General features: G+C 47.1%; 1 protein-coding gene across 1 annotated transcript in view; it reads right to left on the reverse strand.

The window, feature by feature from the left end:
• Inpp5b (inositol polyphosphate-5-phosphatase B) overlaps window positions 1-11,361 on the reverse strand; it is a 65,900-nt gene extending 54,539 nt beyond the window's left edge. The window contains 6 exon segments of the mRNA XM_050161329.1: window positions 5,168-5,278; window positions 6,380-6,409; window positions 6,556-6,653; window positions 10,163-10,257; window positions 10,593-10,719; window positions 11,253-11,361. Of these exon segments, the coding sequence (XP_050017286.1) occupies window positions 5,168-5,278; window positions 6,380-6,409; window positions 6,556-6,653; window positions 10,163-10,257; window positions 10,593-10,649 (391 nt within the window). The 5' untranslated portion in view covers window positions 10,650-10,719; window positions 11,253-11,361.
• Window positions 11,362-12,168: the final 807 nt, after the last annotated feature.

A 12,168-nucleotide genomic window follows, 5' to 3' on the forward strand; every position in this document is an offset into this window, starting at 1 on the left:
CCAGAACTTAGGACGTAGAATTGGGAGGATCAGAAGTTGTCCAGCCTGGTCTATAACAGCTAGTTTCCAGGATAGGTATGCCTAACTTGATTGGCACCCCTCCTCTCCAGAATTTCTGAGCAACCTTTGCCTCTGACTCCCAAGCCCTGGCATTAACCCTTCTTGCTAAACCCTTCTTGTTGTCCTGCCTGCTCAGCTTGTAGAACTGCATGAACCAGACCCAACTGAATCGGATTTGCAAGGACATCATACTGAGGAGACCTAAGCTCAAGTCTTGGGCTGTGGCATGGCTGGACACTGCTTTCAAATTGTTTTCAATGTTCCTTAGTACCACCAACTCCTAGCCAGCCTCAACCACTGTCACAACACCCCTAGATTATTAGGTAAGGCAACTTTATCTCTCCATTTTTTCCATCGAACAGATCATAAAATGAAGGCCTGAAGAAGTAAAAGAACCACCTTGTTCTTATACAGGAAGTGGCTGAGCTGGGGTCTCAGCTGTAATGGTTGCATTCTGTGGGCTTTAGTGTCAAAACCTTTCTTGTTACTTCAGCTCCTGAATGGTCTCGGGTTACATGTCATACATTTTCTGTGTCAGCTTATACACAACACTTTAAAGCCCCTCTCCTTTTTAAAAAAAAATATTTTTAAGATTTATTTTACTTTGTTTGTTGAGACAGGGTCTCATTATGTAGCTCTGGCTGTTCTGGAACTGGCTATGTAAACCAGGCTGGCCTTGAACTCACAGAGGTCCACCTGCCTCTGCCAACTGAATACTGGGATAAAAGGTGTGTACCACCATACCTGACCATTACTAGCCTCTTTAATTGCAAAACTGGAGTCAGTGGGCAAGACTAGACTATTGGAGTTACCAGATCTAGGGTTTTTGTCCTAAAACTTGGGTCATGAATAAAACGGGATATCTATTCCTTGATACTATTACTCCACAGGTTAAAAAAAAATAATGGTTTTTGTTTTTTGGGTTTTTTTAAAAATATTTATTTATTATGTATACAATAGTCTATCTGTATCTATGTCTGTTGTCTGCAGGCCAGAAGAGGGCACCAGACCCCATTACAGATAGTTGTGAGCCACCATGTGGTTGCTGGGAATTGAACTCAAAACCTTTGGAAGAGCAGGCAATGCTCTTAACCATTGAGCCATCTCTCCAGCCCCATGGTTTGTTTTGCATTGCCTAGATAGCTAGGAAAAATGTCTAGCATACAGTAGGTACTCATTAACGTGAGCTCATTCCTTTAAGTGTTGTTTCTTGGCCAAGGCATTCAGGATTAATGAGGACAGCCTGGTTCCTTCACTTGGAGCCTCATCCTGGACCCTAATCCCTTCACATGAAAAGTATGTGTTGACTGATGGATAGCCAAACATCTGTCCCTGCCACCCAGGTTCCTTGTCGTAATAGCCAGAGAAATAAGAGTTAGTACATAGCTTCCCTCCTGCTTACCCCAGGCAGGGTGTGGACCCCCCAAGGAAAGAACAAGGAAGGGAGGAAGAGATCTGGAAGACAGACCCTTAAGCCAAAAAGTAACATATCCTTAATCGATCTCTCACTCTCTATGTCTCTGCCTGGCTCTCTCATACACACACACACACACACACATACACACACACACACACACACACACACACACACACACCTCTTGTAATAATTCATTTGGCTTCCTAATTCCTTCACTTGCACATACTGTGCACACACACACCCCTCTCTGAACAGTGCACCTACCAACCTCACAACTACCTCAGCCTCCTACCTGGATGGGCTACACATGCTCCCACCTCTGATGGAGGAGTTAATTTCATTGGTTAATAAAGAAACTGCCTTGGCCCATTTGATAGGCCAGCTCTTACGTGGGTGGAGTAGACAGAACAGAATGCTGGGTAGAAGAAAGTGAGATCAGATGCGATGAAGCTCCAGCTGGACGCAGGTCAGACATGCTAAATCTTTCCCGGTAAGACACCACCTCGTGGTGCTACACAGATTATTAGAAATGGGTTAAGCAAGATATGAGAGTTAGCCAAGAAGAGGCTAGATATAATGGGCCAAGCAGTGTTTAAATGAATACAGTTTGTGTGTTGTTATTTCGGGGCATAAGCTAGCGAGGCAACCGGGAGCTGGGCAGCAGTCACGTAGCCTGCCGCTCCTACTACACACCTCTGAACAATAGTGTTAGTTTCCCTACCTCTGATATCAATCACATTAGACAGTTTTCTATTCAATCCCACTCCCAATCTGTCTACACGTGAAGGATAGAAGACCTGACCCAGTCTGAACTAGTTTGAGTACATTGGCAGTAAGGTGACATCGTGTCCTCTATAATCCTTTAGAGAAAGGTCTCTACTTACCATCTCATGCCTGTGCACAGTTGGAAGTGCATATGATTAAAATCAAGAGGCATTATGGGAAGGAGTATGCACAGTAGGAAAAAATGAATATATGAATAAATGAATATAAACCTACCAGTCAAAATACAGAACCGCCCAAACTACACCCCTTAGTAACAACTTCCTTCTAACACTAGGCTGTAGCACAGGGCCCTTGAGTGCCCCCACTCAGGCAGCCGACTGTCAGTCCCAACAATGTCTCCCTCTACAGCTTTCACTACCATTGCTTTGCTGAAATTAGCTTGCTTCTTTTGCAAATTGTGTGAGCTCTTCTTTCAGTTCTTTGGACAAGAAGCCAAGAACCTGGAAACACCAAGCCCAGACCCTGACCACAGGTAACAACACTTCATTCTATTCATCCACTCAGCAAGTATTTATCTCATGGCTAGTATGTACAGGCACTGCTCTGATCAGTTGGGATAAAGCTGTCCACCCAAACTCATGGTACCTTTGACCTCATCAGAATGATTTCCTCACTATCTCTCTAACCCTTCTTCCCCAGCCCCACGGCCATGTTCCTGGTCTAAGCCTCATTTTTAAAAAACCAATTTATTTTATGTGAATGAATGTTTTGCCAGCATCTATACATGTGTACCTTGAAAATCTCGTTACCTAAGGAGGCCAGATAGTTATGAGCTGCCATGTAGGCGCTGGGAATCACAACAGGGCCTCTGCAAGAGCAACCGGTGCTCTTAACTGCTGAGCCACCTCTCCAGCCCCCTAAGCCTCATCCTTTATGCCTGACCCACGGTGGCACATACCTTCTTATCTACTGCTTTCCCTGCTCCAGGTTCTCACTGCTCATACTTGTTGCCAGAAGAGCTTCTCAAACTTGCAAAGCTAATTGGAAACATTTGGAAACTCTTGTAAGGCCTCTCTCTTCACAAGCTACAGGGCAGAGTCCAAGCCCCTCTGTACTTTGTTACTCTTCATGGGCTGCCTTTGCTAGCTTCTCCTGGCTCAGCTCTCTCCACACCTGTCCAAGTTCAGGCCCACCAATTGCTCCTCCCCTAAGCCCCACTGCCCTTTCCTCTCCTTTTGCCTGACTGGGGGAAAAATGCTTGCTCTTCCTTATAGTCTGGGCTTCAACATCACCTCCTCCAGGAAGCTGTCTCTCAACAGTTTATATGGAAAGACACCAGTCAGGGAAGCCCTGGAGCAAAAGCCTCAAGATCCAGAGGACATCTAGAAAGTCCTTGGCTCACCTAAGATGTACCCGCTGTTTACTAGCTTGCTAGTCATATAGGCAGGCAGGGCACTTGCCCTCACTAAGCCTGAGATGCTGTTAATACCTACCTTGTAAGGTTAGGGTATGGGAAAGAGTCTAAACCGGTGGTGGTGGCACACACCTGTAATCCCAGCATTCAGGAGACAGAGGTAGGCAGATCTCTGTGAGTTCAAGGCCAGCCTGGTCTGCAGAAGGAGTTCTAAGACAGTCACAGAGAAACCCTATCTGGAAAAACAAGGAAGTAAGAATGAAAGGCATGGAACTGTATTTCAGTAGGGTAGCGCTCTAGCCTGCATTAGGCCTGCTTTGATCCCAGCACTATAAAAACCCAGGCATGGGGACCCGCACCTGTAACCCTAGCACTGGAGAAATAGAGCCACGAGGATCAGGAGTTCAAAGCTGGTCTATAGGAGACCGTGCCTAAAGAAAACTAAGAAAGTACGTTTGGACCTGTATTTCCAGCATTTGAGAGGTGGAGGCAGGAAGATCAGGGGTTCCATGTCATCCTCAGCTATCTAGCAGGCTTGAGGCAGCCCTGGGCAAAAAAAAAAAAAAAAAAAAAAAAGTTTGAGCCAGTTATAGTGGCACACACCTTTAGTCCTAGCACTCAAAGGCAGAGGCAGGTAGATGTGAGTTCGAGACCAGCCTGGTCTACAGAACAAGTTTTAGAAAAGACAGGGCTACACAGAGAAAGCCTGTCTCAAAAAAATAAAACAAAACCAAAAATTAAGGTTGAATTTTGGAGGATTTCCAGTTTGTATTTCCATGTTAGGGTTGCCCAACCTGAATTATTATTATCCCTACCTACAACCATTACTAACAATCATAAATTAATTATCTTTATTATTTTGTGATTTAGAGGTAAATTTCCCCTGCTTATAGGATAACACTTAAACTCCTTAACCATTCAAGGCTCTATCATTCTTGACCTGATTTCCTTTCACCCCCAAAGCCAATTTGTCTCCAAAGCCAGTCACACATCTCATGAGATGCTTGGAGCCAAAATGTAATATAGGCACTTACAATAGGAGACAAACCCTCCGTACATTGCTGCAGAGACAAGATGTTAGCTTTAAAGGAACTCCTCCGCAGTGGCACTGGCTGAGCACCTGAGCCCCAGCACCTAGCATATGAATGAATTTGCATAGTAACCCTGGTCCTCTGCTCTATATACAAACACTCCTCCGCTTGCCTGGCTGACCTCCCAACTAAACAAATTCTGTCAAATGGCCACTAGCTTCTCTCTGCTGGGTCAAAGCTAGACTTTTTTTTTTTTTTCTTCAGCTGCAGTGGGGAACAGAGTAGAGTTTAAGGGCAGAGACCATTTGACAGACTTTTCTTAGTTGTAGCTATGGATCTAGAGAATTTGGGACTGCCAGCTAGCTTGGAAGAAGTCCCATATCCTCAGAGTCATGGCCCAGTTACCACTCAGGTTCAGAAACCCAAAACGGTAAAACAAAGGCTGGCCAGGTGTGGTGATACACGCCTGTAGTGTCTCCAACCAACATCGTCTTCCCTGGAAATCTGGCTCTTCCCTACCTGGACAGGCTCTGGCAACTTCCTGGAGGAACATTCTGGTGTGTGAGCCAAAGGGTAGCTGGAATACAAGCCTTAGCTCAGCTGTGTCCAGTTGTACCGTCACATCAGAGCCTGTAGAGAGGAGGCAAGAAATGAGGCCACCAGGAGCTAAGGACTAAAACACACTTTAAAGAGTGGAATCTCAGCCAGGCAGTGGTGGCGCACGCCTGTAATTCCTGTGAATCTCTGTGAGTTCAAGGCCAGCCTGGTCTACAGAGTGAGTTCCAGGACAGCCAGAGCAACACAGAGAAACCCTGTCTTGAAAAACAAAAATGAGGAAGAAGAAGAGGAAGAGCGAGCTCTGTGGTGACAACCGGTGATGGAAAGCACCAGGGAGGCCTTAAATGCAGTGACAAGGGAGTGAGGGATGGAAAACAGCTGGTAGTGGGGGCACAGTCTGACTCAGGGTCTCAGTTACCAAAGTATGGATATCAGGAAAGTTTCCTTTTTTATTACATTTATTCATTTATTTGTGTGTATGCACGCGCATGCACATGCACGTGCTTGTGCTCACACATGTGTGACACAGCTAGAGTACAACTTCCAGGAACTAGTTCTCTCGGTCTACCATGTGGATTCTGGGGCTCAAACTCAGGTAGTTGCTTAGCAGCAAGCATCTTTCTCCACTAAGTCATCCCACCAAACCAAGCATTTTCTTTTCTGTCGTTGGATTTTGAGACAGAGTCTCAGTCTATAGCTCTGGCTGGTCTAGAACTCACTGTAATCCCAGCCTCGCCTCGGTCTTTGGTGGCCCCTCCCCTTTGCCCCTTGAACCCTGACCCTTCCCCAGGAAAGGCCAAGACCACTCCCACAGGCTATTTAAACTGCTCCCCAGAAAATAAACACATAGTTTTCCCTCTTCCTCTCCGGTGGTCCTGTTGGCTGCTTCCTGTTTCCCCTTGGGGCCACCCAGAAGCTCAGGTGTCAATTAAACCTGGATATCTTTTATTGGTCTGATTTGGTTTGATTGGGATTATTTTGCATCGGTGGAGTGGCTCTGTTAGGAAATATTCCTAACACTCACTACATCATCCAGGCAAGCCTTCTACATGCTAGGATACCTGGCCCGTAGCATCACACCCACCGAGGAATGTTCTCATTTCCACCCTTCTCTCTGCCTTAAGATCCTGTCCCAGTGCCCCAACAGGAACCCAGATTGAAAAGACTACTCACCAAGGATGTAGACTTCACCATCTGGGGACACTGAGGGAGGGAAATGAGAATGCCTTTAGCAACTCAACACCCCTGTCTCTCATCCTCCTCCATCCCTACCCACCCCTACAGTAAGAGCAGAGATGATGGAGATGGGGGGGAGGAGAGTCATTCATACCACCCAGCCCGACTAGCACCTTCTTCCAGCGTAAAATCTCTTGAGAGCGGCACTATCTGGTCCAGAGATACATCGTCTCCTGTGATGGCCATCCTCCGGTGTGTATACAGGAAGAGACTGAGGGCACGAAGCAGAAGAGGTACATTTTGAAGTCTTGGGATAATCTTTTCCTATTAAAAATGTCCTTCCTCACTGGCCTAAGCTACCTTCTGGTTGGCTTAATAAATAGCTGAATGGCCAATAGCTAGGCAGATAGGGCTTTTGGGCAGAGATAGGAACTCTGGGAAAGAATATGAGATGGCAAATTGGCAGATTCACCAGCCAGATTCGGAGTAAGTTGGATGTGAGGTGCTGAAGAGAGGCAATAAGCCATGTGGCAGAATATAGGTTTAATATAAACGGGTTAGTTTAAGGCTTTTTGTTTGCTTGCTTGTTTTGTTTTGGTTTTGGTTTTTAGTTTTTCCGAGAAAGGTTTTCCCTGTGTAGCCCTAGCTGTCCTGGAACTAGTTCAGTAAATCAGGCTGGCCTGAACTCACAAAGATCTGCCTGCCTCTGCCTCCTGAGTGCTGGGATTTAAGATGTGCGCCACACCGCCCAACCTAATTTAAGTTTTAAGAGCAAGTTGGTAACCAGCCTAAGCTAAGGCCAAGCTTTCATACTTAATCAGAAGTCTCTGTGTCGGGGCTGGAGAGATGGCTCAGCCGTTAAGAGCACTGCCTGCTCTTCCCAAGGTCCTGAGTTCAATTCCCAGCAACCACATGGTGGCTCACAACCATCTGTAATGAGATCTGGTGCCCTCTTCGGGCCTTCAGGCATACACACAGACAGAATATTGTATACATAATAAATAAATAAAATTAAAAAAAAGAAGTCTCTGTGTCATTATCCGGGAGCTGGCAGTCCAAAGAAAGGCCTGCAGCATTGCAGTGCGTGTAGTTGAAGGGCTCTAGAAGGCCTGGGCCTGGCAAGCACGGCTCTACTTGCTAAACCTGAAGCTAGCCACCAATCTCTTACTGGTGCTTCCTCTCTCTGAGGCTGACCACCAATGTCCAGCTATCAAAGTATTAAAGTCTAGCAATCAAAAGTCCCCTTTTGACTTCCTAATTAACATACCCAACCAAAATTAAACATCTCATCCTAATATGGGGTTTCCCGTTTTGCCCTTATAAACTGCTGTTTGCCTATGGACCACATCTGTCTCCTCTCCAGATGCAATCCTTTATCCCTCTGGGAAAATATCCCTTCCCCTCTCCTTTGCCTTTTGCCTTCTCCCTACCCTCTTATCTCCTGTCTTTGTTTCTTTTTCCCTGCCCTTTGGCCCTCTGGGACAAATAAATCTCCTTTGTGCTGAGAACTTGGTCTAGGGGTATCTTGTGATAACCTGTAGGTCCGTAGTGCGTGGCTGGCAGTTCCCTACCTAGCCTTACTTGTGCCTCAGACCTTCTCATCCACGGTGCCCAGAAAAGCTGTAGTTTGTGGATGAGGTCATCAAAGCATAACTCCTCACAGCTGGAAGAAAATCCGATTTGGTGCCATCTAGCACATCAGTGACAGGGACAGTGTAGACTTACAAAGCCAATTCGGCTCCCTGTACTTCAGTTTCCCCACCTATCAAGTTGGAGCGGCAGATCAGAAAATGTCGAAAGCCCTCTTCCTTCTAGCTCTGAGACCCTGAGGTTCACTTACAAGCTATAAGACCTTCACAGGTTTTTATTTACTCCCTCTGCTCCCGTGGAATTTGCAGTGTTGCTAGGCAACACTGAATGAACACTTTTTCAAGGCAGGCTCTCTCTCCGTAGCCAGCTGTGGCTGTCTTGGAACTCATTATGTAAATGAGGCCGACCTCGAATTCGCAGGTGCCTGTCAGCCTCTACCTCCCAAGTGTTGGGATCAAAGGCCTGTGCCACCACTCTCAGCCATTAATCTCTTTTTTAATATTTTGTGTGTGGCATTTGTGGCCCTCAGGTATCTTTCCTCAACCACTCTCCTCTTTTTAAAATTTATTTTATTTAATCCCAGCACTCGGGAGGGAGGCAGAGGCAGGCGGATCTCTGTGAGTTCGAGACCAGCCTGGTCTACAGAGCTAGTGCCAAGACAGGCTCCAAAGCCACAAAGAAACCCTGTCTCGAAAAACCAAAAAAAAAAAAAAAATTATTTTAGATTTATTCATTTAATGTTACGTGTATGGATATTTTGCTTCTGTGTGTCTTGGTGCCATATATGTGCCTGCCTGCTGCTGGCAGAGGTCAGAAGAGGGTGTCAGACTCCCTGGAACTGGAGTTATTGATGGTTGTGAGTCACCATGTAGGTGCTAGGGAATTGAACCCAGATTCTCTGAGAGACCAACAAGTGCTCTTAACCTCTAAGCCATCTCTCCAAGCCCTACATTTCTATGTTTTGGGACAGAGTCTCTCAGTGAACCTGAAACACCTTGATTCAGCTAGACTAGCTAGCCAATGAGCTTCAGGGATCCACCTGTCTCTCTACCTCCCCTAACTTCTTTTTTTTAATATCTATTTATTTATTATGTATACAATATTCTGTCTGTGTGTATGTCTGCAGGCCAGAAGAGGGCACCAACCCTCATTACAGATGGTTGTGAGCCACCATGTGGTTGCTGGGAATTGAACTCAGGACCTTTGGAAGAGCAGGCAATGCTCTTAACCACTGAGCCATCTCTCCAGCCCCCTCCCCTAATTTCTTTAGGATTTATATTTAGTTTTGTGTGTGTGTGTGTGTGTGTGTCAAGTGTGCAGATGCCCACAGAGACCAGAAGAGGGCATCTGCACCCATGGAGCTGGAGTTACAGGTAGCTGTGAGCCTGATGTAGGTGCTGGGAACCAAATTTAGGTCCTCTGCAGAAACAAGTGTTCTTAGCCATTTAGCTCTCTCACTACACCCCACACCCCAGCTTGTTCCATGGGTCCTGGAGATCCAAACTTGAGTCCTCATTCTTGTGTGGCCAGCATTTCACTAGCTGAACCATCTCCAGCTCTCCCTCTTTCTCTTTAAAAATTTATTTAATTTTTTTAACTCACTCGTGTGAATGCACAAAGTGCCCACAGAGTCCAGAAGAGGGTTTAGATACCCCTGAAATTAGAATCACAGGGGTTATGAGCCACTGGATGTGTGTGGGGGTGCTAGGAACCAAATTCAGATCCTCTGCGAGAGCAGTACACGTTCTAACCACTGAGCAATCGTCTCTCTTACTGAGCTAGGCTCTCACTCTGTTAGCCTACGCTAGCTTAGTCTCACTATCTAGCCCAGGATGGCCTGGAACTTGTGCCAGTCCTGCCTCAGCTTTCTGGGATTACTGGCGAGAGCTCCCATTTCCAGTTCAGCCTTCTGATCTTTGCTCGGAGTAAACGCACTATGAAGATCACAGCGTCTGGATCTGAACTCAGGCACTCCCGCCAGCTCAGAATCTAGCCAGGTATGATAACTGCCTCTTCTCTAGAAGCTTCCACGTTACTTCTTGCTGATTACAAAGGGCTTAGAACACGGTGTTCCAAGAATACTATCATTATGTTAATTACTCTGAGAGGCTCAGACGGGATGACTGAAGTGAAGTTGGAGGACAGTAAAGAACAACCCTCAGCCTGCGCGGGCGAGCTGACCCTACTTACGCATGCTCCTGGGCATCATTTTCCAGCCGGCACCGCACCAGCCCCAGCAGGCGGCTCTGCCTGCTGTCTCCCTTACATAGCACACCTTGTACAGCCTGCTGCTCTGGGTGAAGGGAAACTGAAAGCCAAGAACAAGCCTCCCCATCCCGCCCACTCCACCAACCACTGCCACGTTTCTCCCTCCCGCTAACTGTGCGACCTCGGCCAATTACTTCACTTCTCTGAGCTTTCCTCATCTGTAAAATGGGTATAATAGTCCCCAACTTCACAGCTTGTTGGGAGGATATCTGCACATTTAAAGCACCTAGTAGAGAAACCAGAGCCATGTGAATATTTAGTAAATACTGGTTTAACTATTTCCATATGGCTTTGAGAGAAAGCCGGCAGATATTTCCACACTTTCCCTCCCACTTCCCAAGGCCAAGGATATGATGGTGCAGTACTCCCCCTCAGCCAGCGTCTCCTGGATCGCCACAGACTGGTCCATGCTGAGCCGTCAAACTCCGGTGTAGGGCAGGTGGGACCCTCCCATGCTGCAACAGAGCTGCTTCAGGGGGCTGTGGGGGTGGAAGGAGAGACCTTTGCAGAGGGTCTCCTTTGCAGAGTCTGGGGCCTCCCTCTCTTTCCTACCCTTTTCCTCTACGTTTCAAGGGAATGACTTTTCTTTCCTTTGACCCTGGCTGGATCTCCCTTTGGAAGGGCAACCAGATGCTTCCAGTAGGATCCAGTATACTTGCTGGTCCCCTGGCTTCTGGGCATAGCTGTGACTCCCTCTGCAAGGAGCAGTTGTGGTCCATCTGGCGCATCTCTGGGGAATATTGGTAACGTGTCCAAATAGGCATAGGAGACAAGACTTATTCTCCGCTAGGAGAGTCTTATAAAGGAGAAAAACCCAGTCCCGCTCCTTTTTCCTTGGAGCATAGAAAAGTGTCCCGGTGCTCCTTGCCCCCACCGCACCCAGCAGGCCCCGTTGCATCAGCTGCAGGCCGGGGTGTCCATTCTGGTACCCACAGGACAGGGGCCCCAACAGCCAGCTTGCAAGCTCCCTCCCACTCTGCACCTATTTCAGACCCTTGTCATTGCCGCCTACCTCCCGAGCTGTCACCGCTGAGCCGGTGGGACACCGACGTCCCGGACCAGGCAAAGGACTACATTTCCCAACGGCCCTGGCGTCACAGGATGGTCAGCCTGCCTGCAAGTCCCAGCATGCCCGAGTCAATCATTAGCAAGCGGGTGGGTCTCCCGCTCCAATGAGGATCTACCATCTAGAGCCTGCCTGGTATGGGATTCTAGCACACGCTGGCGTCCCAGTTCTGGACCGGCTGTCTGAGGAACGCTTTTCTCAGCCCACCAAGTCAAAGGCGGAAGGAAGATGGTCACGTTACCCTAACGGAAAGAATATTAACTTTTATTTTCGAGTTAATTCCATCCTCAGCTTTTCACATATTTTATAGTCTCCTGAAAGTCTTCCAAATAACTGCCCCGCCCTGACGTACTCCGAGCCACCGTTTCTATTTTCCAGGTGGAGAAACAACGGGACAGAGAAGTGAAGCCGTTTGACAAAGCCTGCAGCCGGCAAGTGCTGGAACTCAGAGAAAAGCCTGACTCCAATTCCCTACGTCATTTTTCCCAGCTAGGAACTGCCGAGTGTTCTTCAGGCCTAGCTAGCTAGTTCTTTCCGCCAATGGGACACGAAGTGTGTGGAGGATACCATTCCTAGAGTGAAGGAAGATGTGGCCCTCTTGGCTCTTTTATTTATTTTTTTTTAAAGATTTGTTACGTTATTTTTTAATTAATTTATTTATCATATATACAGTGTTCTGGGCACCGGATCTCATTACAGATGGGTGTGAGCCATCATGTGGTTGCTAGGAATTGAACTCAGGACCTCTGGAAGAGCAATCAGTGCTCTTAACCTTTGAGTCATCTCTCCAATCCTGTTCAGTTATTTTTTAAATTTGTGTGTATGTGTGTGTGCTTACATGGGTTTCTGTGCACCGCGTGTA

Source organism: Alexandromys fortis, unplaced genomic scaffold (genome assembly GCF_014885135.2).
Source record: "Alexandromys fortis isolate MF-2015 unplaced genomic scaffold, M_Fortis_MF-2015_v1.1 scaffold_122, whole genome shotgun sequence".
Lineage (NCBI taxonomy): Eukaryota > Metazoa > Chordata > Mammalia > Rodentia > Cricetidae > Alexandromys > Alexandromys fortis.